This window comes from Equus quagga, chromosome 2, assembly GCF_021613505.1.
Source record: "Equus quagga isolate Etosha38 chromosome 2, UCLA_HA_Equagga_1.0, whole genome shotgun sequence".
Taxonomy (NCBI): Eukaryota; Metazoa; Chordata; class Mammalia; order Perissodactyla; family Equidae; genus Equus; species Equus quagga.
In genome coordinates this window covers 78796145-78820861 of record NC_060268.1, presented here as the reverse complement: position 1 = coordinate 78820861, position 24717 = coordinate 78796145, and the positions used below count along the sequence as shown (strand labels likewise).

The following is a 24717-nucleotide window of genomic DNA, read 5'->3' as shown; positions in this document are numbered from 1 at the left end:
TTACTTACTTTCTATTGAAATGGTCATCCTACAGTTGCTGTACTGTTATTTTGGTCATTATTTTAATTCCTATGCTTAGTGAGTTCCTCTCTTGTATTTGTGAAGTTTGTTGAATCCCTGAGTGTTTCCAAGACCTCCCTTCATTTGATGTTAGATTTATCTTTTTTACTACCGATTGGACATCTCCATTGTGAGAGTTTAATGGACAGCCCTTCAGATCTATCTAAATGTGTATTTTCCCCACCTTTTAACGCGTACACTAGTCTCTTTCTTGTACTCATTTGCATAGCAGAGATAACAAAATTGAAACTAAATACTTAATTGAAATGTCAAGGAGGATCAGGGGTCATCTGTTTTATTTACTAAAACTTAGGTTGTACTTCCTAAGTTCCTGGCTCAACCTCATCTCAATAGGTGATCTTGCTTTCTATTTTGGTTGGAAAAAAGCTAAAAACAAAACAAAACAAAACAAAAACACTTTGGAGGGCAGAAGAATTCAGAAACCATCCAGTGTAGCAGCTCTGCTCACAGAAGGAGCCCAGAAAGAGCAACAGAGTGTTATACCTCCGTTTACTGCTTGATTTTCTTAAGGGAGGATTGCAGGTCATCAAGAAAGAGTGGTCACCATGCTTTATTCAAGAGATAGTACTGAATAAACTCTTTTAGATGTATACTTAATAATATTTAAGAGTCCAACAATTTAAAGAATTTAAGGAAATTTTATTCTTTTATGATATCTTCTATTTTTATATTTTGGAGTATTCTCTGGACAGTAAGTTATGTTTTATGTTAGTTCCTCACTGGCTGTTCTTTCTCAAGTTCCTTTGGTTCCTCCCCCCTGCACCGCCCCAGACCTTAAGTATTTGTAGTCCACAGAGTCATCTTAGTTCTTTGGCAGTTGGATCTTTTCTCTTGGTTTCAGTACTACTTCGTTGATTACTCCTGGATGCTTATCTACTCCAGATCTCAGTCTTCATCTTCACGCCTGTATATTCAACTGCCTATTGCCTATATCTGCTTCAGTATTTCCATAGGCATCTTAGGTTAAGGATATCTAAAATTGGATTTGTGATCTTTTCTTTCTTGCTTTTTCACTCAGCTGCCTGGTTCAGAAACCTAACAGCCATCTTTAACTCCTCCCTCCTTTTCACTTTAACTTTCTAACTGGTCTACCTGCCTCAAATTCATCTTCTACTTAGCCTTCAGAATGAATTCTGGCTATATCATTTGATAGCCTAAAGTTCCTTAGTGTCTTCCCATTGGGTTGAAAGTCCTTAGCATTGCAGTACAAGGCCTTTTGTGGTAGTCCTTTTGCATCCTGTTTTTTTACCCTTTTCCTGTTCTACAAATTTTATAACTCAGCCATACCAAAGCCTTCATTATTTGCAGCATCAGCAACCTTGCTGACATGCTTTTTCTTCTTCCAAAACATCTTTCTCCACTTTTTTTCCTGGTCATTCTTCAAGCTTGAACTCGTGTTACTTTCTCAGGAACTCCTATCTTCACAGCAGGCAGAGTCAGCTCCATCCTCCATGACACCTCTTACATACACCATTTATCCAGTGTTATTGTAAGCCTTCTCCTTGAGTCCCTAGAGAGGAAGAGGGACCTATTTCTGGTCCTCCACAGCACTTAACATATCTGATGAATGTTTGTTGAATGAATGAGTGAATAAATGAATGGATTGTTTTTAAAATTATAGTGCAAAGAATGGTAAAATGTAACTGGCTGTGTATTTAGATAATGTTAAGGAGTTAAGATTTTCCTTCATTTGGAGAACACTTTAGTTATTCTATTTGGGATTTGATCTTCTCCCAATTACAGGTTCATCCATTCTCGTCAGTTCTTGTGTCCTCCTGTCTCTTCCGCATTTGATCTGTAATCAGCCCTAAAGGACAGTGAAACTGCCTAGAATTGGGATCTGAAGTTTTGGCAGGAAGCCTTTTGGAGTTGGTGATCTGAGTAGTGTCTTTGCCAGCTGGAGCTTAGAACAGAGAAACCAAACAAACTCTTGGCAGATTTTGAAATGCAACTTTTTGCTTCAGTAATTGTGATTCTAGTCATTGACGCTGACTTAGAAATGTACGTAGAACTCAGAATCCAGTAGCCACTAATTGAGTCACTCTTGATGCCTACAGTGTTTCACTAATTATTGAATTGCAGCCTATTTGGAATTGGAATTATACTTGGACTCCAATTGGAATTGTAGTCTGACAGAACTTTGGAGCTGGAAAGGACTTCTTACTTGAGATAATTTCATCCAGTTTCTTAATTTTATAGGTACGGAAAACTAAGGTCACTGTGAAGTTAATGGCAGATTTGGGTTGTGATCTCAGTATTGCTCGTCTGGTTCATTTTCTATTTAACAGCATCTTTCAAAGTTATGAGGGCATGGTAGTGCTGGAATCATGCTTAGAGAAATAGCACCTTTTATTTGGTCTCTCACAAGCCTAAATGCTTTGGGAATGAGTATTGATTTACCAGGAGATCTTCATGCAAATTATGCAATTGTGCATTGTGCTTCTATTTAAATAATAAAAATGACAACTAAGCAAGTTTATAATAAAGATGTTGTTTTAAAAATGATTTATTCAAGTAATAGATGAACTTGATAAAATACTACAAAAGGGTTCACAGTGAAGAAGTTCAATGCCCCCTTCCCCTGCCCCATTTCTGTTTCTTCACCCCCAGGCCACTTGTATTCTTCGAACGGACACCTCCCTCTCCTTTGTTAACTAGAATAAAGTATCAGAATTCTTAGTCATTAATGAGCATTTTTTCTTTATGTAGTGCTCATGAAAATAATGCCTAATAAGTTTCCTAGTACTGAAAATGTTTTTATGTCAATTTTAGCCTTCAATTTCTGAGTGATTTACTGTAAGAAGCTCCTCCCCCCCAACATTTTATGATCATTTTCTTTCTTTCCTTTTTTTTTTTTTTGAGGAAGATTAGCCCTGAGCTAACTACTGCCAGTCCTCCTCTTTTTGCTGAGGAAGCCTGGCCCTGAGCTAACATCCGTGCCCATCTTCCTCTACTTTATATGTGGGACACCTACCACAGCGTGGCGTTGCAAGCGGTGCCATGTCTGCACCCGGGATCCGAACCGGCGAACCCCAGCCACTAAGAAGCGGAATGTGCGCACTTAACTGCTGCGCCACCGGGCCAGCCCCTATGATCATTTTCAAACATAGCAGAGTTGAAAGAATTTTACAATGGGTACTTGAATCCTGACAACTGAGATTCTACCATTATATTTTAGTGTATTTGCATTATCACAAGTCTCTGTGTTCATCCTTCTCCTCATCCCTCAATGCCTTTAGAAGTCCTCTTAAGTCCTGCTGGTTGTACAAACAACCAGGGATAGAATTTCGCTGCTTTGCCACTGAAGGAAACCAAAGGCTGGAGAGTGGAGAGAGATGGCATGGTCCACAGTTTAAACTAGGAATACATTTTTCAGTTGTTTTTTTAACCCCCCAAAGTGATAAAGATTGGCAAGGTATAATAACTCATTTATATTATGCATCAGATTGGTTAATGTGCTGGTCAAGAGCCTAACTAACCCATATTTTTGATGTTTCATTCTCTCTTGCCTTCTTGTACACTGATCTCCCTTCTGAAAAAATCAAGCTAATAAGACTGTGTTTGGCTTTAATGGAGAAGTGAGCCTATTACATTACCCTTTTTTGGGAGGCCATTGAGTTGGTTGAGATGTCCACTTTTCTGATCCCTCCAAAGAAGAGACATAGTAATTTTGATTGGAATACTGAGAATAATTGCTTTAGTATTTTTATTTTTCCCCCTTACTTATACAAACAAAATAATTTGTTTCTCTTATTGTACTCCTCCAAAAGTTTGTACATTAAGATCTTAATGTATAGATCCTTTACTGACAGAATACTTTTTTTTTTCCTGCTTTTTTCTCCCAAAATCCCCCAGTACATAGTGGTATATTTTAGCTGTGGGTCCTTCTAGTTGTGGCATGTCAGACGCTGCCTCAGCGTGGCCTAATGAGTGGCACCATGTCCGCCCCCAGGATCCGAACCAGCAAAACCCTGAGCCTTCGAAGTGGAGCGCGCGAACTTAACCACTTAGCCACGGGGCCGGCCCCCAGAATACTTTTTATAATTAACAATAAAACATAAAATAATCTTCTTATAAATATCATTTGATTTTCCTCAAAGCAAAGTTAAAAATAGATATTGAATTTCAAAGGGGATTTGTTGAATGTTGTTTAAAATATTTCGGCGATTTATTCTGATTGGGAATGGAGAAAGGAAAGCAAAAAGAGAAAATACCTAATGAAAAAATGTCACCCATAATCCCCTCACTTTGAAGATGATCTATGTTAATATTTTGTGTATCCTTTCAGCCTTTCTTTTCTTACTCACGTTTAAACAAAATTAGGATAACAGTGTATAAGCTTTTTCATAACCTGCTTTCCCCCCATTAAATAAATTTCCCATTTGATTAATATTCTTTTACAAAATGGAAAACTGTGCTGGTCATTAAAATCATATGGAGAATGATAAACTGTTTCATACCAAAGAATATATTTCGAGGCACTTGCCGGCTATCAGATCACTTTCAGTTTGCCCTGATAGGAAGGGGATTAAAAAGGCAGTGAAGCAGGCTACTGGTTAAAGAAGTGGATCAAGAAAAGAGGAGCTTAGAGCTGTGCAAGCAGTTCCCATTTTTAATTAAGTCAGCTAAGATTGGAGAAACTGGCAATTATTGAAGATATTTTTATCATGTATATTTTAGTAGGATTCTTGATGTTTGGCAGAATTACTCATATCATCATTGCTTCTCACTGGTGGAGGAATTTTTTTTAATACATAAATCTTGGTCAATTTTTGTTAAAAAAAACAAAGCAGCTTTGTTTCCAGCAGAGGTCTCATTAGAGGGAGATTTTTGCTGCACTTGATTGGAAGATTGAAACAAAACGCTAGTAAGGTTGGCAGTTCTTATCTATGGGAGTGAACAGAGATCCTTTTTCTCCCTCTCTTATTCATCTGGCAGGAAAGTTAATCTAGTTGCTTTGAATTTAGGGAAGCAGGCTCTCTTTATGGGGATTCATTTTCCAAAGTGACATTCATCTTCGATTAAAGTTGCTGTGGAAAAGGAAAAATGGGCCCATGGCACCTTGATGGACATGTTCTCATGATGGAATGATGGCCAGTGTAATAGAAGTCAGATCTTACTTGTGAAACAGGCATTTATTATAATGGATAACTAGTGATGTTCTGAAAATGTCATGGTTATTATTCTCCCCTCCCACCCTACCTTTTGATAATTCTGAAAAAGCCTTTTTAAGAAAAATTTGTTTGTGAACATTAATTTCTTAGGAGTTCCAGTTCCATAAAATGATAGCATTAAAAGAGACTGGATTATTTTAAGCCTTTAAGAGTAATTAACCCAATTTATAAGAAGTTTATTTTGAATTCTTTAGTTCTTATCTCTTGGGTAGTAATTCATTTTGCTCTCTAGTAAGAGGGTCTTGACAGGAGATGAGACTGAACTACTCTGTGGTTTGAGTAATACCTGTGTTGAAGCTTGCATCACTTTTATTATTATGGTGATTCTTGGGGGGTTTTTTGGCGTTGTTTTTTGCTTTGCTTTTTTTGCATCTCGTCTATGCTTGTGTGCATTATAGATATACTAGAAAAGGCATTTTTTTTGTTGGGGTTATAAACAAAGCTTGAGAAGATAATTCTGTAGTAAAGCTGAAACTAGGTGGAGCAGTAGGGTTTAACTGTGATATTAAAGCGACCATTGACCAAACCTATCAGATGGCCTTATCTGTTTTCCTGTAACATGTATATTTATATTTACTGAGTTGAGAGGAATTTGACTTTTCCTTCCTTTGCACAACATAAAGAATGCTTTTAACTGTTTTATGCATCATTAGATATTTTAAGTAATACTGTTCCAACTTTTATTCTTTTCTGTCTGATGTTAAAGTTCAGAATTAGCTGGAATACCAATTTCAGCTGGCATGAAATGAGTGTAGAGGCATCTGTCCAAATTAAGTTAAAAACAAAGGAAGTTCCTGTGTGTAGTTTCCTGTCTCTTACAACAAAAACAAAAGCAAACAAAAAGCCTTCCATAACTATTAAGCTTCTTTCAGAGTATCTAATACTACAAGTGCAAATTTTGGTGTTTCAGTGTGCTAAATTGTTTGTGTTCTCATTCACTTTATTAAAGACATTTTCTTAAAAGATAAATGACATGTTTTTCTTTTCCTTTATCAGAACACAGTAATGGAGGAAACAGCTATATGGGAACAACACACAGTGACGCTTCACAGGGTAAGTTTCTGTTGCGGTAAATAATCTGTGTGTAACTCAGGATACTGGCAGCTTTTGAAAACAATAGAGGAAAACCAGATGTCAGGAAGCCAGAAGAAAGGGGAAAAACTTTTCTGTATTCCTTTGTTTAAAATTAGAGTTGCAATAAATTCTTTATTAAGGTTAAAAGTGAACATGATTTCTTTTTGGTGTATGTTTTTGGTTGTTATTTGTATATTTGCTGTTTTTATTCCTGACTTAAGAAATTAAGTGATTTTTTAAAAAAAATTTTAAGTGATCAGATAAAAGACACTGTGCGTTGGTATAAATTGTAAACTGCTTCAGCCTGTCTGCATATATAGGCATGTGTTGTATGGTTGGGGTTTAAAATTAAACCAGGTCATGTGGTTAATAAAATCTTAAAAGATACTTGGTGATTTGAAACATGTAGACCGAAGCTATTGCTTAAGCAGTTGCAGATGGGCAGAGAGCAAATGTCAGTAAGCTGGGTAAGAGTAAGCTTTGTCTGAAGTGATAGTGCCCTGAATTTGAGTCCTAGTTCTCCCTGTTTCCCTTTAGAAATGCACAAGTAATCCATCCCCCTTCTACAGCCTTGGTTTTTCATATATTTAAAATGGGGCTAATGGCACCTAATCATGCTTGACGAAAAGTGAGTGCCTCCCATAGCTGTCCCTTTCCTCCCTTTGAAGAGAGCTGACTCTACTGATTACCCTTCCCTTTAGAGAATGTATAGAAAGAGAGGAGACAGCATTGAAATACTTGACACTTACTGTTTCTACCAGCTATGTCCATCACCAGGAAGATGGCAAGGGGGAAAATCATGGTCCTGAACCATGCCCCTGATTATCTCATGAATATTTGAATCTGCACATAATAGATAATGTACATATAAATTAATTATTAAAAAACAGTGATTTCGGATAAGATATAGTCAACTTTTTTATGTCTCCCTAAATGATGAAATCTTTTAATTTATAAAGCTAAAATGGCCTTTCTCTGTTCGAAATGTGCTGATAGCATATTTAAATCATATTGAACATATAACTTCATACCTTATAATTGTTTAGTTGACTGGTTATGATAGAATAATTTGGTATTATTTTATCACATTACATTTATTTTCTTAATAACTTTATTGTTTTTATTGGTATAATTTACATACAGTAAAATTCATCCTTGGTGTACAGTTCTAAGCTTGACAACCATATATGATCATGTGACTACCACCACCGTCAAAATATAGGATAGTTCCCTCACCCTGAAACTTTCCCTTGTGCCCATTTGTAGTCAGCCCCATCCCCTCTCCCCAGCACTTAGCAACCACTGATATGTTTTCTGTTACTATGCTTTTACCTTTTCCAGAATGTCATGTAAGTGAACTCATATAATATGTAACCTTTTGAGATTGACTTACACTCACCTAATGCATTTGAGATTTCTCATGTTTGTATTAATGGATAATTCCTTCTTATTGCTGAGTAACATTCCATTGTATGAATGTAGAATAATTTGCTTATTCATTTTCCAGTTTTGATACATTTGGGTTGTTTCCAGTTTTTGCTAATTATGAATAATAAATCTGCTGTAGTGTAGGTTTTTGAGTGAACATAACTTTTCATTTCTCTTGGGTAAATACTTAGGAATGGAATCACTGTGAGGCTCTTGTAAGAGCTGCCAAACTGTACCATTTTACATCCCCACCAGCAATGTGTAAGAGCTCCAATTGCTTTGTATTCTCACCAACACTTAATCTTATCAGGGTTGTTGTTTTTCTGGTAATTTCAGCCATTCTAATAGGTGTGTAGTGCTATGTCATTGTGGTTTAGTTTGCAGTTTTCTAAAGACTAATTATATTGAGTATCTGTTTATGTGCTTATTTGTTATCCATATATCTTCGGTAAAATGTGTTAAAGTCTTTTGCCCATTTTTAATTGGGTTGCTTTTCTTATTATTGAATTCTTTTAAATCGTAAAATACACATAACATAAAATTTACCATCTATTTAAGTCTTTTGCCAATTTTTTATTTGGGTTATTTGGTTTTTAATTGGGTTGTTTGGTTTTTATTTGTAGGAGTTCTTTATATATTCTGTATTTTAACCCCTTTTCAGATATATGACTTGTAAATATTTTTTCCCATTCCATGGATTGCCTTTTCATTCTGTGGATTTTGTTCCTTGGTATACAGAAGTTGTTATTGAGTTTTGAGAGTTCTTTATATCTTCTGGATACAAGTTCTTTATCAGGTATCATTGCAGATATTTTTCCCAGTCTGTGGCTTGCCTTTTTCCTTCAATTAACGGTGTCTTTTGCAGAGCCTAAGTTTTAAATTTTGGTAAAACCCAGTTTGTTAGTTTTTGTTTTTGTCAGTCGTGCTTTTGGTTTTGTATCTAAGAAATCTCTGCCAAACCCAAAGTCATGAACATTTTTTTCCTGTGTTTTCTTCTAGAAGTTTCATTTGAGTTAAATTTTGTATATGTTAAGAGAGATGGGCAGGGGGATTTTTTTTTTTAAATACAGATGTTCAGTTTTTTGAACAACCATTTATCCTTTCTGCATTTAATTGCTTTCTACCTTTGTCACAAATCAATGACCATATTTATGTGAGTCTTTCTCTAGTGTGTTCTGTTGATCTCTGTGTCTATCGTTCTGCCAATTACTTCTGCCTTGATTACTGTAGCTTTATATTAAGTGCAGAAATTAGGTAGAGTGAATCCTCTAAACTTCTTCTTTTTTAAATTGTTTTGACTATTCTAGTTCCTTTGCCTTTCTATATAAATTTTAGAATAAATTTGTCAACTAAAAAAAATCTGGGATTTTCATTGGGATGGCATTGCATCTACAGATCAATTTGGGGAGAATTGACATCTTAACAATATTGAATCTTTCAAGCTGTGAACATGATGTATCTCTCCATTCTTTTATTTCCTTCATTACAGTAGTACCCCTTTATTCACAGTTTTGCTTTCTGCAGTTTCAGTTACCCACGGTCAACTGCAGTCTGAAAATATTAAATGGAAAATTCCAGAAATAAACAATTCAGAAGTTTTAAATTGCATGCCATTCTGAGTAGTGATGAAATCTCATGCTGTCCCTCTCTCTTCTGCTCTGGACATGAATCATCCCTTTGTCCAGCATATCCATGCTGTATATACTACCTACTCGTTAGTCACTTAGTAGCCAGCCCAGGTATCAGATTGACTGTCACAGTGTTGCAGTGCTTGTGTTCAGGTAACCTTCATTTTACTCAATAACGTCCCCAAAGTGCAAGAGTTGTGATACTGGCAATTTGGATATGCCAAAAAGAAGCCATAAAGTGCTTCCTTTAAGTGGAAAGGTGAATGTTCTCAACTTAAAAAGGAAAAAAAAATCTTATGGTGAGGTTGCTGTGATCTACTGTAACTTTTATTACAGTATATTGTTTTGATCTATTTTATTAGTTATTATTGTTAATCTCTTACTGTGCCTAATTTATAAATTAAACTTGATCATAGGTATGTATGTATAGGAGAAAACATAGTATATAGAGAGTTTGATACTATCCGTGGTTTCAGGCATCCACCGGGGGTCTTGGAATGTATCCCCCATGGATGATGGGGTCTACTGTACTGTTTTGTAGTTTTTGGCTTATAGATCTTGCACACATTTTGTTAAATTTCTAGTTAAGTGTATTCCGTGCTTCCTAGTGCCATTCTAAGTGGCATCTTTTTTGATTTCAACTTTTGATTGTTCACTAGTATGTAGAAATACAATAGATTTTTTTTTTTTAATAGTGAACTTAGAACTTTTCTAAACTTTCTAGTTCCTTGGCATTTTTCTGTGTAGACAGTTATGTCACCTGTGAATAGAGGCAGTTTTATTTCTTCCTTTCTGATGTATACAGGCATACCTTGGAGTATTGCAGGTTTGGTTCCAGACCACCACAATAAAGCAAATATTGCGGGGCTGGCCCCGTGGCCGAGTGGTTAAGTTCGCGCGCTCCGCTGCAGGCGGCCCAGTGTTTCGTCGGTTCGAATCCTGGGCGCGGACATGGCACTGCTCGTCAGACCACGCTGAGGCAGCGTCCCACATGCTACAACTAGAGGAACCCACAACGAAGAATACACAACTATGTACCGGGGGGCTTTGGGGAGAAAAAGGAAAAAATAAAATCTTTAAAAAAAAAATAATAATAAAGCAAATATTGCAGTAAAGCGAGTCATATGAATTTTTTGGTTTCCCAGTGCATATAAAAGTTATGTTTACACTATACTGTAGTCTTTGTTCAATAGCATTATGTCTAAAAAAATGTATGTGCCTTAATTTAAAAATATTTTATTGCTGACAAATGCTAACCATCATCTTAGCCTTCAGCAAGTCGTAATGTTTTTGCTGGTGAAATGTCATACCTTGATGTTGATGGCAGCTGACTGATCGGGTTGGTAGTTGCTGAGGGTTCTGGTAACTGTGGCAATTTTCTTAAAATAAGACAACAATGAAGTTTGCTGCATCAATTGACTTTTCCTTTCACAAACTATTTCTCTATAGCATCCAATGCTGTTTGCTAGCATTTTACCCATAGTAGAACTTTTTTCAAAATTGGAGTCAGTCCTCTCAAACCCTGCCACTACTTTATCAACTAAGTTTTTAGAATATTCTAAATCCTTTGTTGTCATTTCAACAATCTTCACAGCATCTTCACCAGGAGTAGATTCCATCTCAAGAAACCACCTTCTTTGCTCATCCTTAAGAAGCAACTCCTCATCCATTAAAGTCTTAGCATGAGATGGCAGCAATTCAGTCACATCTTCAGGCCCCACTTGTAATTCTGGTTCTCTGGCTATTTCATATGCAGTTACTTCCTCCTCTGAAGTCTGGAATGCCTGAGTCATCCATAAGGGTTGGAATCAACTTCTTCCACACTCCTGTTAATGTTGATATTTTGCCCTTTCCCCATGAATCACGAATGTTCTTAATGGAATCTAGAATGATGAATCCTTTCCAGAAGGTTTTCAACTTACTTTGCCCAGATCCATCAACGGAATCACTATCTATGGCAGCTGTAGCCTTATGACATGTATTTCTTAAATAATAAGACTTGAAAGTCGAAATTACTCCTTGATCCATGGGCTACAGTACGATATGTGCATTATGATGTTCAGCAGTAATATCAAAGATTACTGATCACAGATCACCATAACAAATACAATGAAAAAGTTTGAAATATTGCAAGAATTACCAAAGTGTGACACAGAGACATGAAGCGAGCAAATGCTTTTGGAAAACTGGCACTGATAGACTTTCTTGACTCAGGGTTGCCACAAACCTCTAATTTGTAAAAACACAGTATCTGTGAAGCAGAATAAAACAAGGTGTGCCTTTACGCTGGTTATTTTTTTCTGCCTTATTGCACTAGCTAGGACTTCCAAGATATTGTTGAATAGGAATGGTGAACAGACATCTTTTCCACATTCCAAATTTTAGATGAAAGCATTCTGTCTTTCACCCTTAGGTATGGTGTTAGCAATAGGGTTTTTGTAGATGCCCTTCATCAGGTTAGGGAAGTTGCCTTGTATTTGTATTGTGCCATTTGCTAGATTGAGGAAGAAGTTCCCTTTTATACTTAGTTTGCTGAGAGGCTTTTTTTAAAATCATGAATGGATGTTGAATTTTGCCAGTGCTCTTTTTGCAAGTATTGATTCAGGTTATCATATGAATTTTCTTAGTCTGCTGTTATGGTCAAATTTCTGGCTTTTTTGCATGTGGAACAGCCTTGCATTCCCAAGATAAATTCTACATTTTTGTGATGTATTATCTTTATATTTTGCTGGATTGATTTGCCAATGTTATGTGAAAATAGTTGTTTCATAGTTGTTCATGAGGGATATTGGTCAGTACTTTTTTCTTAGATTTTCTAATCTGGTTTTGGTATCTGGGACAGCTATTGCCGCAAAACAAACAGTTGGGAAGTATTCCTTCCTATTGTGTTCTCTGGGTGAGTTAACGTACAGTTATGTTATTTCTTCCTTAAATGATTGTAGAATTTACCAGTGTAGCCATCTGTTCCTGGAGGTTTTTTTGTGGAAAGACTTTTAACTATAGATTCTTTAATTTTACGTAAGACTATTCAGGTTACGTTATCTCTTCTTTGTTATCTTTTCGGTTTTTTGGGTAGCTTTGGTAGTTTGTATTTTTCACAGTGTTTGTCCCTTTCATCTTAAGTTGTCAAATTTATAGACATAAAATTGTTCATATATTCCCTTATTTTAATGTTGTAGGATCTGTAATGGTGTCCCTTTTTTATTTCTGATATTGGTATTTTGTGTCTTCTCTTATTTCTTGGTCATTCTGGCTAGAGGTTTAATAATTTTATTGATCTTTTCAAAATGCCCTTTATATTCTGCTTTCTATTTCATTGATTTCTGCTCTTATTTTAATATTTCCTTTCTTCTGCTTACATTTGGGTTTAAATTGCTCTTTATAGTTTCTTAAGGTAGAAGCCAGATCATTCGAGACCATGGGTATAGTTTGACATTATCATGTTACATTTGTTTTTCTCAGTACCTTTTCAGTTTTTAGATAAGCAGAATAAAATAAAATGCACTTAAATTAGCTAAAGTATGTTTATTCTTACGACTATTGCCTGGTTTTGTTAGGAATTCAGGTGTGGGAAAATACTAAGTGTATTTACTATAGATCTGTATCTCATTAGCTTAGGCCAAGTAGGAAAAGATCCTGAATGTTGAGAAAACAGGATCTGATTTTCTCGATGTGTTAAAAGTGTCATACCAACTCACCATGGTAATTGTAATACTCAGGCGAGTCTGAGAATTCATGTCTAGAAGATTAGCCTAAGTTCCATTCTGTAGCTGGCCTCTTTCTAAGCTTCTATTTTCTTTTGCCCTGAGCCAGGTACTAGCCCAGAAAAATGTCATCAGAACGTACATAGAAATAAGATGAGTATATAGTTCATAGTTGTTTGGTTTTTATACATGTTAACTGTTGTGCTGGGAACCCAGAGCTGTGTTGCCTCTGGGCCTCATCCAAGAGACACTGTGACAGAATGGGAGTCCTCAACAACTCTCCCCCCCAGGAATTGGTTTTTGAAGATTTTTAAAAATAGCCGTGTCAGTGCAAGCCAAGTGACTTATGCAAAACCATAATTCACTTGACTTCATTCTCTGAGGCTGCAGAACTGTATTTTCAAATATCTCAGTCCTTTGGTATTCTGAGTTGATCCAGAATAAAATTTAGACTTTCTAGAGGATTGTCAACATACTTTTGCTGTAGAGACCCAAATAATAAATAAATATTTTAGACCTTGCAGTCCGTAAATCTCTATCACAGCTACTCAGCTCTGCAGTTGTATTGCAAAAGCAGCCATAGACAAAAGGTAGACAAATGGGTTTGGCAGTGTTCCAGTGAAACTTTATTTACAAAAATGGACAGCTAGCTGGATTTGGCCTGCAGGCCATAGTTTGCTGAGCACTGATCTGGAGCAGTGGCTCTCCAGGTTTATTGTAAAGAGGAATCACTTGGGTTATCCCCAGCTGTCAGAGATTCTGATTCATTTGGTCTGGGATGGGGACCCTAATATGCGTTTTTTAAAATGTTCCAGTTTGAAATGGAGAGCCATAGCCTCTGGCATCATATTTTTAAGAAACATTGATGGGAATGAGAAAGTCATTTTCCTTCAGGTGAGAATTGGGCTTTTGGCAGCAGTATAAGTGAAGGAGATAATTTGAGGCTATATTCTTTTGGAAATAACCTGGAGTATAGAGACTGTGTGTTGCCAAATAAGGGCAAATCCATATTCTTTGACATCTGATGGTCACTTATACGAAAAGAAACTTCGTCTCTAAAAAAAGAGTAAAAGTCCTGTAGATTAAAACTCTAACATTTTCTTCTATTTACGGTCAAGAATAATACATGATATGCTTTTATAGTGCCTCATTCTTCTATGTGCATTCTCAGAGGAAACTTTCTTCATTTAGAATACTAAAAACCAGGAAATTCAAATCCTATCCATTCTTCAAGGCTAAGTAATTTTTTAGTGCTCTGTTGTATACTAAGCACTATTATAGTCCCGGGAACTGAATCAGAGAACAAAAATAGGTGAGAACTCTTTGCCTCATGGATTTTCATCTCCCCATTGGTCCTCAGTTGATTAGATGAATATATACCTTGGGTACTTGTCTACCCTGTCTCCTACTGTATTATAACATTCTTAAGAGTAGGAATTTTTTTTTTTTAAGCTTTTTAACTTTTTTCCTTTTTCTCCCCAAAGCCCCCCCAGTACATAGTTGTATATTCTTTGTTGTGGGTCCTTCTAATTGTGGCATGTGGGACGCCGCCTCAGCGTGGTTTGATGAGCAGTGCCATGTCCACGCCCAGGATTCGAACCAACGAAACACTGGGCCACCTGCAGCAGAGCGCATGAACTTAACCACTTGGCCACGGGGCCACCCCCAAGAGTAGGAATTCTTAATCAATTTTATATCCCCTTAGTGCTTGGTACTTAATTACGCCCAGGAAAACTTAATTTCCTAGGAGGCCAACCTATTCTGCAGAGTCGCTCTTTGAAGGTCTGTACTACCATTGTCCCATAGCAATATAATGCAAACCATATGTGTAATATAAAATTTTATAGTCTTCGCATTAAAAAATGTAAAATATTGGTAAAATTAATTTTATAATCTTAGTTGACTCGTAATCGAAAATATTGTCATTTTCAACATGTGATCAACATTTAGAAGTTGATATGCAATCATATATTGCTTAATGATGCGAACATGTTCTGAGAAATGTGTTGTTAGGCAATTCCATCATTGTGTGAACATCAGAGTGTACTTAAACAAACCTAGATGGTGTATCCTACTACATACCTAGGCTATATGTACTACTAATTATATGCGACCACCATCATATATGTGGTCCATCATTGACCAAAACTTTGTTATGTGGCACATGACTTTACTTTTTTATTCATGCTGAGTCCTATAAAACCAATGCACATTTTACGATTTCAGCACATTTCAAGTTAAGACTAGCCACATTTAAAGTGCTCAGTAGTCATGTGTCTAATGGCTGTCATATTGGCAGTGCAGATCTATAGCTTGAGATCCAGAGGGTCCTATGTTTCACTCCTCCTGCCACTGCAACATACCACCCACACTTTCTTTAGTTTCAGATATTCTCTTAGAAAATGCACGTTTTTTATAATCCTTTAAGAAATGAAGTAAATACTCAGGAATGAACTGGTCATCTCTACTTTTTAATTTTCTGAAAAAGAATTATGTAAAAGATTAAATGAGTGTGTACTAAAGACTTAAATAGTGAAAGTATGTTGAAAGCAAAGAAGCTAGTTAAGAGATAATCTAAGTTTGAGCAGCTAAGTGTTTCAACAAGGGAGATGGTTGAATAAGAAGTAAACTTGGACCAGGGTTGCCAAGACAATGCAGTGGTGGAAAGAATAGTCTTTTTAACTGATGATGCTGAGACAACTGGTTAACCATATGCAAAATAATGAATTTTGACGCCTACCTCACATCATGTACAAAAATTAACTTAAAATGGATCATAGACCTAAATGTAAGAACCAAAACTGTAAATCTCAGAAGAAAACACAGAAATAAATCTTCATGACCTTGGGTTAGGCAATGGTTTTTTAGATATGATGTCAAAAACACAAGCAACAAAAGAGGAAACAGATAAATTGGACTGCATCAAAATTTAAAACTTTTGTATTTCAAAGGACACTATGAAGAAAGTAAAAAGATAACCCACAAAGTGGGAGAAGATATTTGTACATCATATGTCTGATAAGGGATTTGTATCCAGAATATGTGAAAACTCTTATAACTCAACAATGAAAAGACAAATAATTCACTTGAAAAAGGGACAAAGGATTTGAATAGATGTTTCTCTGAAGAAGATAGAGAAATATCCAATAAGCATGTGAAAAGATGCTCAGTATCATTAGCCATCAGGGAAATATATATCCACAGTGAGATACCGTCACACCCACTAGAATGGCTATAATCACAAAGACAGACAATAACAAAGTGTTGGTGAGGATGTGGATGTTGGCTGGTGAAATGTAAAATGGTACAGCTGCTGAGGGAAACAGGGTTCCTCAAAAGTTAAACAGGGGCTGGCCTGGTGGCGCAGCAGTTAAGTGTGCACGTTCTGCTTCGGCGGCCCGGGGTTTGCCAGTTTGGATCCCGGGTGCAGACATGGCACCGCTTGCCAAGCTATGCTGTGGCAGGCGTCCCACATATAAAAAAGGTAGAGGAAGATGGTCACCGATGTTAGCTCAGGGCCAGTCTTCCTCAGCAAAAAGAGGATTGGTGGCAGATATTAGCTCAGGGCTAATCTTCCAAAAAAAGAAAGTAAAACATAGAGTTACCTTGTGATCTGGCAGCATTTCCACTCCTGGGTATATACCCAAGAGAGATGAAAACAAAAATCCACACAGTAACTTAGGCGGGAATGTTAATAGCAGCATTTTTCATAATAGCTAGAAAATGGAAATGACCCAAATGCCCATCAGCTGATCAATAATAAACAAAATGTGGTATATCCATATTGTTAGTGCCGTCAAGTCAGTTCCAATTCCTGTGTACAGCAGAGTGGACCCTGCTTGTTCTTTTTGCACCACCGTCTCACCTTCCAGCACTGTATCAGACAGTGCTCCACTGCTATTCATAAAGTTGTCATGGCCACTTTTTCTGGAAGTTGTGGCCAGGTCCTTCTGCCTCGTCTGTCTTAGTCTGGAAGCTCCACTGAAACCTGTCCATTATGGGTGACCCTGCTGGTATTTGAAATAGTGGTGGCATAGCTTTCAGCCTTACAGTAACATGCAGCCACACAGTATGACAGTCACCAGATGGGTAGTGCGGTTCCCTGACTGGGGAATGAACCCAGGCCATGGAGGTGAGAGCACCACATGTTAACCACTAGACCACCAGGGCTGGCTGATATATCTATATAGTGAAATATTATTCAGCAATAATAAGAAATGAAGTACTGATACATGCCACAACGTGGATAAACCTTGAAAACATCATACTAAGTGAAAGAAGCCAGTGACAAAGTACCATAGATTGTATGATGAAATGGTCAGAACAGGCAAATAGACAGAAAGTATATTAGTGGTTGCATAGGGTTGAGGGAATTTAGGGATGATAGCTACAGAGTAGGGAATTTATTTTTAGGGTGAAGAAAATGTTATAAATTGATTGTAGTGATGATTGCACAACTCTGTGAATGTACAAAAACATTAACTTGTACATTTTAAAGGGTGAATTTATGATATGTGAATTATGTCTTAATAAAATTGTTCCAAGAAAAGGGATGGAAGGAGGAATCCTATATATTTGGTTGAGTAGCTCCAAACTAGTATATGATAGATAGAAGGTAAGCATTTACACTGAGGTAAGCGTATAAGCTAAGATAGGCTTGTTCTTTACATTTATAGAGTTTATTATAAATGTTTCAAACCCTTCTTTTTATTAACTCTGTGACGTAGGCGTTAATAACCACATGGAGTAAACTAAATCTCAGAAAGGTCTTGTGAAATGCCCCAAAGAGCTAGAACTTGAACCCATGCCTTTGGACTCATCGTATAATGCTCTTTCCATTTATATGTCAAATTTAATTTTAAATATAAAAAATGTATAATTTATGAAATCCAGAATTCATAATTCTATCACATAAACCACATATACGTACAATAAATGGAAAAAAATAAAAAGTAGTAAACTTGATAAGGAAGGAACAAAAGTTTTGGGTTTTTTTTTTTTAAGTTTAGAACATTGGTGGTGAGGTTAATTTTGTGGAGAAAATGACAGTTTGAATGAATGGCAATTGGAGGTGTCCTGTAAGAAACTAGAAATAGGAAAATGGAGCAGGAATTAGAAATGAGAGCTATAATTTGGAAATCAACTATAAGAGTGAGAGTCACAGTGTGAGAATAAATGGGGACACACGCACACAGTTTGAGTAGCCAAAGGACTGTTTAAGGACAGAGATTAAAAAAAAGAAGCAATCTAACTCTCATAGACTGTTTAAGCAGCATTTTGAGAATTACCAAGGTAAGAGAAAAACTGTAGGTGTCTCATGGCTTCTAATCTAGTTTGGGGTTACCACTAACTAATTTTGAACAGGCCTTTTAAATCTCTTGGCACGTTGCAGAATTGAGGTGTATCAGAGTTTATAAAACTGTAACCTCTGTTATTCAAATAGGGGAGCTCAAGTCCACAGAGGTCTTACCTAAGATCATAAATCGATAAGTAGTAGAGAGACGCGTAGGAGCCCAGGCCTTCTGACTTCATTTATGAAAAGGAAGTTGAATCAAATGATTTCTGAGGATCCATCTGGTTTTAAAATTTTGTGATCCCAGTGTTCACTGTGAAAACAAATGACCAGAACAGGTTCCATAGACTGTTGAGGGTTGATTGGAAGAATAAAGGAAGAGGAATAAATCTAAAATTGGTGAGAAAAATTAAGTTTAAGTTAGCTGGTCATAGAAATTTGGCATGAAAAAAACGGGTGAAAAAGAAGGCAACAAGGGTAATCTTTAAATAGAGAAGCAGGTGTATATGAAGGGAACAGTGAAGAATCTCTAGAGAAGAGATTATCCAGCTATTTCTGAAACTGAAGCAGCAATCAACTTTCAGGAATTTTTTTTCCCCCTTTTTTTAAAAGGCATTAAGAAATGCTTTGTCATATGAATGGACAGACCTTTTCCATAATAGGTCGGAGAGTAAATAGTTTCAGCTTTGTTGGCCATGTGGTCCCTGTTGCAACAACTCAACACAAAAGTAGTCATAATGGAAAGTAAAGGAATGGGCATGGCTATTGTCCAGTAACACTGGACAAATAACAGATTCCAGGCCTCTTATTTAACATAAATTCAGTTTCCCTCCCAAGCAAAGATATAATACATGTTATTGCTGCTCATGGCTGCCTCTGGCCTCGAGAGGAAGAAACATGGTGAAAGTAAAATTCTTCGATGCTCTTTCTTCCATCCAAAAGCTGTAACCAGATATGTATTTGCACATATAAATAAATAAGATCATACTATACTACTTCAAAAGCAATTCCTGCACTACTGTAATAAAAAATAATTATCTTAGATATTTTCTCATGTAAACATACAAAAATCAACTATCTTTTGACACACACAATTTTTATGGTAAAGATATATGAGAAAAAACAGAATATTTTCCATTACTTCTGAAAATCCTTCAGAAAGGCACCTTAGGCACATTAGTCTTTTATTAAGTCCAGTACAGAGCGTGCTATTAGCTCAGAATAATACTTCTTCTACCATTATCCATATTGATTACTGAAAACAGTATTAAAATTTTTTTACACATGCTATCCCTATTCCTTGCACCATTTTTAAAAATGATTTTACTACATCTAGATCATATGGCTATTATATAATTTAATCCTTTTACCCTTTAATTCTCATTTAATCTTAGTATTATAAGTAGGTATATATTTAATGCTTATCACTAGTCCTTTCCATGTGTCTCTTGTCATTTTTTTAATTAAAGTCATCATAGTTTATAACATTGTGAAATTTCAGTTGTACATTATTATTTATCAGTCACCATACATATGTGCCCCTTCATCCCTTGTGCCCACCGCCCACTTCCCCTCTGGTAACCACTAAACTGTTCTCTTCGTCCTTGTGTTAATCTTCCACACATGAGTGAAATCATATGATGTTTATCTTGCTCTGTCTGGTTTGTTTTGCCTAACCTAATACCCTCAAGGTCCATCCACGTTGTTGTGAATGAAACGATTTTGTCCTTTTTATGGCTGAGTAGTATGCCATTCCACATCTTTATCCACTCATCAGGCAGTAGGCACTTTCACTTCCACTTCTTGGCGATTGTGAATGATGCTGCAGTGAACATAAGGGTGCATAAGTCTCTTTGAATTGTTGATTTCACTTTCTTTGGGTAAATACCCAGTAGTGGGATAGCTGGGTCATATGGTGTTTCTATTTGTAATTTTTTGAGAAATCTATATACTGTTTTCCATAGTGGCTGCACCAGTTTGCATTCCCACCAGTAGTGTATGACGGGTCTCTTTTTCTCAACATCCTCTCTAATGTTTGTTATCTTTTGTCTTGGTGATTATAGCCATCCTAATGGGTGTAAGGTGATATCTTAGTGTAGTTTCAATTTGCATTTCCCTGATGATTAGTGATGTTGAACATCTTTTCATGTGCCTATTGGCCATCTGTATATTTTCTTTGGAAAATGTCTGTTCATATCCTCTGCCCATTTTTTGGTCAGGTTGTTTCTTTTTTGTTGTTGTTCAGTTGTGTGAGTTGTTTACGTATTTTGGAGATTTACCTCTTGCCAGACATGTGATTTGTAAATGTTTTCTCCCAATTGGTGAGTTGTCTTTTTGTTTGGATCCTGGTTTCCTTTGCCTTGCAGAAGCTCTTTAGTCTGCTGAAGTCCTGCTTGTTTATTTTTTCTTTTGTTTCCCTTGCCTGAATAGACATGGTATTCAGAAAGATCCTTCTAAGACCAATGTCAAAGAGCGTATTGCCTATATTTTCATCTAGTAATTTTATGGTTTCAGGTCTTACTTTTAAATCTCTGATCCATTTTGAGTTAATTTTTGTGTATGATGAAAGATACTGGTCTATTTTTCATTCTTCTGCACTTGGCTGTCCAGTTTTCCCAACACGATTTATTGAAGAGACTTTCCTTTCTCCATGTTAGCTTGTTTGTCAAAGATTAGTTGTCCGTAGATGTGTGGTTTCATTTCTGAGCTTTCAGTTCTGTTCCATTGATCTGTGTGTCTCTTTTTGTGCCAGTACCATGCTGTTTTGATTATTGTAGCTTTGTAGTATATTATGATGTCAGGGATTGTGATTCCTCCAGCTTTGTTCCTTTTTCTCAGGATTGCTCTAGCTATTCAGGGTGTCTTGTTGCCCCATATGAATTTTAGGATTCTTTGTTCTATGTCTGTGAAGAATGTCATTGGGATTCTGATTGGAATTGCATTGAATCTGTAGATTGCTTTAGGTAGTCTCGACATTTTAACTATATTTATCCTTCCAATCCATGTGCATGGAATATCTTTCCATTTCTTTATGTCATCATTGATTTCTTCCAATACTGTCTTATAGTTTTCATTGTATAGGTCTTTTACCTCCTTGGTTAAATTTATTCCTAGATGTTTTATTCTTTTTGTTGTGATTGTAAGTGGGATTATATTCTTTAGTTCTCTTTCAGTTAGTTCGTTATTAGAGTATAAAAATGCAACTGATTTTTGTAAGTTGATTTCTACCCTGCAACTTTGCTGTCATTGATTATTTCTAGTAGTTTTCCAATGGATTCTTTACAGTCTTCTATATATAAAATCATGTTGTCTGCAAACAGCAAGAGTTTCACTTATTCATTGCCTATTTGGACTCCTTTTGTTTCTTTTTCTTGCCTGATTTGTCTGGCCAGAACCTCCAGTACTATGTTGAATAAGAGACAAGAGTGGGCACCCTTGTCTTTTTCCTGTTCTCAGAGGGATGGTTTTCAGTTTTTCACCATTGAATATGATGTTGGTTGTGGGTTTGTCATATATAGCCTTTATTATGTTGAAGTAGTTTTCTTCTATATCCAGTTTGTTGAGAGTTTTTATCATAAATGAATGTTGGATCCTGTCAAATGCTTTCTCTGCATCTATTGAGATTATCATGTGGTTTTTATTCCTCATTTTTTTCATGTGATATATTACATTGTTTGATTTGCGAATATTGAACCATCCCTCTGTCCCTGGTATAAACCCCACTTGATCATGATGTATGATCTTTTTAATGTATTTCTGTGTTCCGTTTGCCAATATTTTGTTGAGGATTTTTGCATCTATGTTTATCAGCGATATTAGCCTGTAATTTTCCTTCTGTGTGTTGTCCTTGTCTGGCTTTGGTATCAGGGTGATGTTGGGCTCTTAGAATGTGTTAGGAAGTGTTCTGCCTTCCTCTATTCTCTGTAATAGTTTGAGAAGGATGGGTATTAAATCTTTGAATGTTTGGTAGAATTCTCCAGAGAAACCCTCTAGTTGCTGGACTTTTATTTTTTGGGGATGTTTTGATTACTGTTTTAATCTGTTTACTTGTAATTAGTCTGTTCAGATTTGCTCTTTCTTCTTGGTTTGGTTTTGGGACACTGTATGAATCTAAGAATTTAGATTCCATTTCTTCTAGATTGTCCAGTTTGTTGGCATATAGCTTTTCATAGTATTTTCTTATAATCCTTTGTATCTCTGTGGTATCCATTGTAATTGCTCCTCTTTTATCTGTAGTTTTATTTATTTGAGCCTTCTCTCTTGTTTTCATAGTCTGGCTAAGGGTTTCTCAATTGTGTTATCTTCTCAAAGAACCAGCTCTTTGTTTCATTGATCCTTTCTACTGTTTTTGTGTGTGTGTCAATTTCCTATTTTTCTGCTCTAATTTTTATTATTTTTCTCCTGGTGATTTTGGGCTTTGTTCTTTTTCTAATTCTGGTAGTTGTAGTTTGATTGTTCATTTGAGATTTTTCTTGTTTCTTAAGGTGAGCCTCTATTACTATGAATTTACCTCTTCTGACTGCTTTTGCTGCATCCCATATGAGTTGGTATGGTGTGTTTTCATTTTCATTTGTCTCCAGATATTTTTTGATGTCTCCTTTAATTTCTTCAGTGATTCATTTCTTGTTCAGTAGCATGTTGTTTAGTCTCCACGTATGTCACTTTCCCAGTTTTTTTTCTTGTAGTTGAGTTTTTGTTTCATAGCATTATGGTTGGAAAAGGTACTTGATATGATTTCAGTGTTAAATTTATTGATGCTTGCCTTGTTTCCCAGCATATAGTCTGTCCTTGAGAATGTTTCATGTGCACTTGAGAAAAATGTGTATTCTACTGTTTTTCAGTGGAGAGTTGTATATATATCTATTAAGTCTATCTGGGCTAGGTTTTCATTTAAATCCACTATTTTCTTGTTGACTTTCTGTCTGGATAATCTATCCATTGATAGAAGTGGGATGTTAATGTCCTCTACTATTATTGTGTTGTTAATATCTCCTTTTAGGTTTGTTAGTAGGTGCTTTATGTACTTTGGTGCTCCTGTGTTGGTTGCATATATATTTATAGTGTTATGTCTTCTTGGTGGAGTGTCCCTTTTATCATTATGTACTGCCCCTCTTTGTCTCTTAATACCTGTTTTGTCTTGAAGTCTACATTGTCTGATAGAAGTATGGCAACACCTGGTTTCTTTTGTCTGCCATTCAGTTGGAGTATCATCTTCCATCCCTTCTCTCTTAGCCTGTGTTTGTCTTTAGAGCTGAGATGTGTTTCCTGGAGGCAGCATATTGCTGGGTCTTGTTTTTTAATATATCCCACCACTCTGTATCTTTTGATTGAAGAATTCAGTTCTTTTACATCTAGAGTGATATATGAGGGCTTAATACTGCCATTTTATTGCTCTTTTTCCAGTTCTGCATTTCCCCTGTTTCTTGTCCTGTGTATTTCAGACTACCAGTTCAGTTTGGTAGTTCTCTATGATGGTTTTCTTAGTTTTCTCTTTATCATTTATGTCTCTCTTCTGATTATTTGTTTAGTGTTTACCATGAAGTTTGTATAAAAAATCTGGTCAATGAGATAGTCCATTTTCTGCTAACCTCTTATTTCCTTAGACTAAGGTATGAGAGCCTTCAGCATTTCTTATAGGGGGTGTCTCCTGGCAATGAACTCCCTTAGCTTTTGTTTATCTGGGAAAGGTTTTATTTCTCCATCACATCTGAAGGATATTTTCATTGGATAGATTATTTTTGCCTGAAGGTTTTTGTCTTCCAGAACTTTGAGTATACATTCCATTCTCTCCTAGACTTTAAGGTTTCTACTGAGAAATCCACTGAAAACCTGATAGGGTTTCCTTTGTAATTTATTTTCTTCTGCCTTGCTGCCCTTAATATTTTTTCTTTGTCATTGACTTTTCCTAGCTTTACTACTATATGCCTTGGGGAAGATCTTTTTACATTGATATAATTAGGAGATCTGTTAGCTTCTTTCACTTATATTTCCAGCTCCTTCCTCAGGTTTGGGAAGTTCTCAGCTATTCTTTCGTGGAATAAGCTTTCTGCTCCATTCTCCCTCTCTTCTCTTGAATACTTATAATACTTATGTTGCATTTCCTAATTGAGTCAGATATTTCTCGGAGAATTTCTTCATTTCTTTTTAGTCTTAGTTCTCTCTCCTCCTCCACCTGAACCATTTCTGTATTTCTGTGCTCTAGACTGCTGATTCTCTCCTCCATAGTATCAGCTCTGTTCAGGGAGTCCAGATTTTTCTTTATCTCATTCATTGTGTTTTTCATCTCCAACATTTCTGATTGGTTTTTCTTTATAGTTTCAATCTCTTTTATGAAG

General features: G+C 36.2%; 1 protein-coding gene across 5 annotated transcripts in view; it reads left to right on the top strand.

The window, feature by feature from the left end:
- Positions 1-24717, top strand: part of TJP1 (tight junction protein 1) — a 111263-nt gene that overhangs the window by 17255 nt on the left and 69291 nt on the right. For all 5 annotated transcript variants that reach the window (XM_046652313.1, XM_046652311.1, XM_046652312.1 and 2 more), the window contains exon 2: positions 6252-6308. In XM_046652313.1, coding sequence (XP_046508269.1) covers positions 6252-6308 — 57 coding nt within the window. The remainder of the gene's footprint in view (positions 1-6251; positions 6309-24717) is intronic.